The following is a 7069-nucleotide window of genomic DNA, read 5'->3' on the forward strand; positions in this document are numbered from 1 at the left end:
GCAGCTTGAGGAATTGTATATCTCCCATAATTCTTTGGAAGGTGAGGTATCTGAGGTTCACTTTGCCAATCTCACCAGACTAAAGTCATTCTATGCATCTTCAAACTCATTGGTTTTGAGAGTCAGCTCTAATTGGATTCCTCCTTTCCAACTCAAACATTTACATATGGGATCATGGCATGTAGGACCTCAATTCCCAGCATGGCTTCAAACTCAAAGGAACATGTCTTCCCTAGAGTTATCTTATACAGGAATTTTTGATGAATTTCCCACTTGGTTTTGGAACTTATCTTCACAAATTTCATATTTAAATCTCTCCAACAATCAAATACATGGTGAACTTCCTAGAAGACTGAAACTTGATTCTGTTGACTCAATGATATTTTTGGGTTCCAACAGCCTTGAGGGTCCACTACCCCATGTTCCAATGTTAGGGAACTAGATCTTTCCAACAATTCCTTTTCTGGACCAATTTCCCATTTTCTATGTCAAGAGATGGATGGACAAAGCAAGCTGGAAATTCTTGATCTCTCAGACAATCTCTTATCTGGGGATATCCCTGATTGTTGGATGAATTGGCAAACACTGCAAGCAATAAAGTTGGGGAACAATAATTTTACTGGAAAGGTTCCAAGTTCTTTGGGTTCACTATTGGCACTTCAATCTCTGCATTTGCGCAACAATCATCTTTCTGGTAAATTACCTTCATCTTTGCAGAATTGTTCAGACTTACAACTCATTGACCTTGGTAAGAATGAATTTTTTGGAAGCATACCGACATGGTTGGGGAAAAGCTTAGCAAAGTTAATAGTTTTGGTCTTACATTCAAACAATTTCGGTGGTAGCATTCCACCAGAACTTTGTGATCTATCATCACTTCAAATCCTTGATCTTGCTCATAATAACCTTTCAGGAACCATACCTCAATGCTTCAACAATTTCAGTGCTATGGCCACAGAACAATATTCGAATGTGCCTATGGATGGTTCCTCTCAGCTTTCATATGATTTACCTCTGCCTACCTCCTTATTCTCAGAGTATGTAGGTCCTGTAGAGGAGGTATTTTTGATTATCAAAGGAAATGAGCTTCAGTATGGCAATACTCTTATTAGGCTTCTAATGAGCATGGACCTTTCAAACAACCATTTGTCTGGAGAGATTCCCAAAGAACTGACAAGTCTTATTGGGTTGCGATCATTGAACTTATCAAGAAATCATTTGATTGGAAACATCCCTGAGAAGATTGGGGACATGAAATTATTGGAATCTCTGGATTTATCAATTAACAAACTCTCTGGTGAAATTCCTCAAAGCATGTCAAAGCTAACATTTTTGAGTGTCTTGAACTTGTCATATAACAGTTTGTTAGGTACTATTCCATTGAGTACCCAGCTCCAAAGCTTTGCTGCATCCAGCTTTATGGGCAATTCCCCAGAACTCTGTGGACCTCCACTCACACAGAATTGCACTGAAGATGGGCTTAACAATGATGTTAGAAGAGAAGATGAAGGCAATGTCTTTCAAATGGAAGGGTTTTATGTCAGCATGGCCTTGGGATTTGTGGTTGGCTTTTCGTGTGTATGGGGTCCCTTACTGTTCAAAAAATCCTGGAGATTTGCATATTTTCAGTTTTTGGCTGATATGATAGACAAATATTTTGGCTAATTCATCATATGTAAGCCGAATTGCATAGTTTGATCAATGCTCGTATATGAACTAATAATTGCATAGAAGATGATTAATTGAGAGATAAATTCCCAACAATTTTCCAAACATTAACACCTTTACTAAAGCCCATAAATTTTGAAGAAGTTATACTCTAAAGCCATCAGGAACCAAGGCCTTATGAGACTCCATAAACAAATTTCAACTCCGAAAGAGCAGCTTGGGAATTCTAACTGGATGACAAATAATTGGATAAAATCCTAAATTATGTCTATAATTGACAAGGTTCAATTAGAGGAAGAGGGAAAAACCTGCTTTAGAGATATTTAAAAAAAAAATTTCAAGATTTTAATTTCCATAGGATTCTCTCCCTCTATAAGTTAACTTGAGCTCAGTGTTGGCTTGAGTTCTTCAATTTGGTTGGTTTTGGGGTATGGAATATAATATATCGTGTCTTTTAGTGCTCTTCAGTTGAATGATTTCAAAATAAGACTTTAATGCTATTATGACATCTGAGGTTAGAAAAGTTACAGGTTTACAACACAATCACAAAATTGCTGATCCTAGGCAACATGGTGATGACTGTTCCTTTGGGCCTCAATTAACTATTAAAAGTAGAGTCCTAAACATAGTTAGTAAAAATGGGAATGAAAAAAAAAAAAGGGAAATAGATGGTAAAAGTTTTAAATGGAGTAAAAATCTGACTGGTACAATAAACGAAAGGTCAAAAAAAATAGAGAACAGCTAAAAAGGGAAACAGATGGTACGAGTTTTAAACGTGTAGATTTACAAAAAAATGGAAATTAAAAAAACAATAGTATATTCATATAAATTGAGGAATTATTACCTGAATACCTACATCTAATGTTCCAAAACTTATAATATCCAACATTAATGTTTTTAGACATATAATCCAAAATACAATTCCAAATTCATACACTATAAAAAAAATAAAAAAAAATAAAAAACATGTCTAAAGTCTTGTTGAACAATGTGGCTTGGCTATGGTGTTATTCATAGTTGTCAACATCGATTGAAAATGAATTTGGTGCATTGATTGAAAAAAAAAATTACATAAATGACCAGGCAGGTCAAAATTCGAACTAAATTTGGCTCTTTCGTTCTTTCTAAAACTTGGATCATAAGTAGAAGTACAATCAGTTCTAACAGAATTTTGAGAATGAGAATGGTTTACAGTCCGTGTAAGGCAACGTCATTGAATGAGTTTGGGCATGACTGTCAGTGACAAATGTCATTTAAGAGGATCATGACCCTCAATTGAATGAATCCCACAACAAAGTTTGCCTAATCCAAAAATTGGCATATTATATGGATTTTTTACCATATGATCTATTTAAAACAATACCTATGAACATTTCTAATCGTTTGATCAATATATTGTGAGTAATTGGAAGCATAAAATAAATTTTTTTTCCTATAGATCCACATAGAGAGATTTTCTTCATGGTATGGCCATCTAGAGGAGGAGCAACACTTGAGGCTCTTGAGGTTAGTGAATATGATTATTGTCAAATAGAGAAGATATTGAGTGGGAAAGCTTGAACGTTTTCTTTATCATATGTGAATATATAGATACAGATTACATCGTAGAATCCCATAGAGTGTAGGGAAGAATTTTGATAAGGATACAAGTGAATAAGATAAGGAAAGTAGAGAGAGTTTAGGAAAGGAAATAGAGAAAGAAAATCTGGGAGACTTGGTGCGCAAGTAGACGCACAGTTGGAGTCCTCCCAGTGAATCCGCTAATACTCCCCCTCAAGGTAGAGCATGTAGGTTACGAATGCCCAACTTGGATAAAAAATGAAAAGGATCACGCCCGAGTGCCTTGGTGAAAATATCTGCAAGCTGCATGTGGGAAAGAACATGAGCAGTGAGAAGGCAACCAGACTGAAGACGTTCACGGACAATGTGGCAATCAATATCAATGTGCTTCGTGCACTCGTGGAAGATGGGATTAGCCGCAATGTGGAGGGTAGCTTTGTTGTCACAGTGAAGCCGCATAGGAAGAGGGTGAGACACACCGAGGTCACCTAGAAGAGAGTGCAACCAAACAAGCTCACAAGTGGTAGTAGCCATAGACCGATATTCTACCTCAACGGAAGAGTGAGAGACGGTGTGTTGTTTCTTGGACTTAGACAATAGGCTACTGGCAAGAAAAGTGATAAAGCCGGTGATCGAGCGACGGGTAGTGGGGCAAGCAGCCCTATCTGAATTGAAAAAACCACTAAGGTGGAGGTTGCTAGTGGCTGAGTAAAAGACACTAGAACCAGAAGAAGACTTGAGATAGCGTAGAACACGAAGCCTGACATCCATATGTGGTTGGCGGGGTTGATGCATAAACTGATTGAGAGAGTTAACGACAAATGTGATATCTGGTCAAGTGATGGTGAGGTAAATTACACGACCAATGAGCCGCCGAAAAGGAGAGGGATCAACTAAAACCGAGCCAACATCAGGGTCCAACCAAAGATTTTGTTCCATAGGGAAGGCGACAGGATTAGAAGCATGCAAACCATCCTCTGAGAGGATGTCGAGTGTGTATTTATGCTGATTGATAAATATCCCTATAGGGCTATGGGCAACCTCTATGCCTAGAAAATACTTGAGGCGACCTAAGTCCTCAATGTGAAAGTGGAACTGGAGGAACGAAATAAGGCCTGAATGGCAGTCTGATCATCACCAGCAAAGATAGTATCATCCACATTGACAAGAACAACAGTATAGCAGGTAGCAGTGGACTTGACAAAGAAAGAATAATCAGCCAAAGATTGACGATAACCAGCATCCTTCAGAGCATGGGCAAGAGTAGAGAACCAATTTCTAGACGCCTGCTTGAGGCAATATAAGGACTTGTTGAGCCGGCAATAACGGATCTCCCCCTTACCTGAATAGCCGGGCGAGAGAATCATATATACCTCCTCATGAAGATCACCATGGAGGAATGCGTTATGAACATCCAACTGGTGGAGATGCCAACCACGAATGGCTGCAACTGCAAGTAGATTATTGACAGTGATGAGCTTGGCGACAGGAGCGAAAGTATCTATGTAATGTATGCCTTCCTGTTGAGTATACCCTTTAGCAACGAGGCGAGCCTTATAGCGTTCAATGGTGCCATCAGCCCAGCGCTTGATCTTATAGACCCACTTGCAACCGATGGGAGATTTACATGCAGGGAGAGGTTGCAAAGACCAAGTATCATTTTGTTCCAAAGCATGAATTTCATCCTCCATGGTAGTGCGCCAGTGGGGGTGTTTAATGGCTTCAGTGAAAGAAGTAGGTTCATGGTCAGTGGATAAAGAAGATAAAAAAGAATAATGAGAATCAAAAAAATTACTATAAGAAACATAAATTTGAATGGGAAAAGAAACAATACCTATCACGAGCGGCACCATGGAGGGGAAATCATCCGAAGTGGAAGAGGAGGAGTAGACAAAACCCTTGAGACGAGAGGAGGGAATATGAGGGCGAGTGGAACGACGAGGAGGGGGTGGGGTGGGGGTGGAGGAGGGACAGTGATGGAGAAGACAGAGGAGGGGAAGAGGGCAGTAAAGGAGGTGGAGAGGGGAGAGAAGAAGGGAGATCAGGAGTGGAAAGGAGTAACACAGATGGTGGCATGGGTGGATCGGGATGAGTGGCAAAGGAAAAAATTTCTTCATGGAAAACAACATCGTTAGAAATGAACATCGTATCAGTGGTGAGGTCATAAATGCGGTAACCCTTTTGGGCAAATGGATAACCCAAAAAAATGCAATGAGTGGCACGTGGGTCGAATTTCTGATGACCAGGGGAATGGTTATGGGCATAACATAGAGAACCAAAAACCCGAAGATGGTCATAGGTGGGTGGTTGGTTAAATAAGAGTTCATGGGGAGTTTGCCCGTTGAGGTTGGGGGTAGGGAGACGGTTGATGAGGTAGGCAGCGGTGAGTATGCACTCCCCCCAAAAACGAATAGGTAAATGTGCCTGAAAGCGTAAGGCACAGGCGACCTCAAGGAGATGTCGATGCTTGTGTTCGGCGACCCCGTTTTGTTGTGGAGTACCCATGCAAGAATGCTGGAGGATAATCCCGTGTTGGGAAAAAATTGTCTTAAAGGGTTTGAGAGAAACTCCTGGTCATTGTTAGAACAAAATTTTTTAATACGACAATTAAATTGAGTGTTAGCCATCGCACAAAATGAAGTAAGCAAAGAAAAGGTTTCAGATTTATGACGCATTAAATAAATCTAAACACAAAGAGAATGATCATCAACAAGAGTTAAAAAATAATATGCACCAGAGAGAGATGAAGTATGGTAACCACCCCAAATGTCATAATGTACAAGATCAAAAGGACATAAAGATCTTATACTACGAAGAGGAAAAAGAAGACGTACTTGTTTAGAAAGATGGCAAACATCACAAGGGGATAGGGAAACAGATAATTTAGGAGCATCAGGAACAAAAGTAGATAAACGAGAAAGTCGGTCCGTAGAAGGATGACCAAGACTCATGTGCCACAACAACGAAGAGTCACAAACAGCCGATGAAGCCACAGGAGAATGGGGGGTGTGCAAAGAAGAGGAGGAGAACTAATAAAGTCCATTACGCATGATTCCCAACCCAATCAGCCTCCTCGATGACAGGTCCTGTATAACACAATAGGAAGGGAAAAAAAAGGTAGAACAATTAAGAGAAGAAGTTAGTTTACTAACTGAAAGCAAATTAAATGTGAAAGAGGGAACGTAAAGAACATCTTTGAGGGTGATGGTAGGGCTAAGGTGAAGGGTATCAACATGGGTTACAGGTAAAGTGGTGCCATTAGGAAGGCGGACAGGTTTAGTATGGGAGACAGGAATGGGATCGGTAAGCTGGGAAAGATCACAAGTCATATGATTGGACGCCCCACTGTCGAATAGCCAAGGAATAGAAATCATACCTGAAACAGAAAGACATGTCTCTGTACCTACGAGGTTTACAGTAGAGGGGGAAGCATTGGTGCTTAAAAGAGTGAGGAGTTGCTGGTACTGTGCCGAGGTGAGGCCAGGAAGAGGAGGCGAAGCAGTGGCAGTGGCAGTAGGAGCGATAGCGGCAATGACTTGAGTGGTGGCGGTATGGGCCTGAGGTAAGGAACGGCTGGAGAGGTAGCCTTAGGCGGTGGAGCACCAATAGATGAACGCCGATTGCGTGGCTGATGGCCTGGCGGATAGCCATGGAGGGGCCAACAAGTAGAGCGTGTATGACCAAACACGTTGCAGTGATCGCAGAAGGAGCGGCCTCACGGTTTACCTACAGGGGCGATTGGCCACCATTGCTGCTGTATCTGGAATGGCAGGGAGAGAGAGCACGCACTGTTGTTTCTCTTGGGGAAGAAGCTGATAAGCCCTATTTACGTCGGGGAGAG

At 40.9% G+C, this 7069-nt stretch overlaps 1 protein-coding gene across 1 annotated transcript; it reads left to right on the top strand.

The window, feature by feature from the left end:
* Positions 1 to 1039: 1039 nt before the first annotated feature.
* On the top strand, positions 1040 to 1665 carry LOC122643406 (receptor-like protein EIX2). Its single transcript, XM_043837030.1, has one exon. The coding sequence runs from the start codon at positions 1120 to 1122 to the stop codon at positions 1663 to 1665; it is 546 nt and encodes a 181-aa protein (XP_043692965.1). The 5' UTR covers positions 1040 to 1119.
* Positions 1666 to 7069: the final 5404 nt, after the last annotated feature.

The sequence above is a fragment of the Telopea speciosissima genome, chromosome 10 (genome assembly GCF_018873765.1).
Source record: "Telopea speciosissima isolate NSW1024214 ecotype Mountain lineage chromosome 10, Tspe_v1, whole genome shotgun sequence".
NCBI classification, from domain to species: Eukaryota; Viridiplantae; Streptophyta; class Magnoliopsida; order Proteales; family Proteaceae; genus Telopea; species Telopea speciosissima.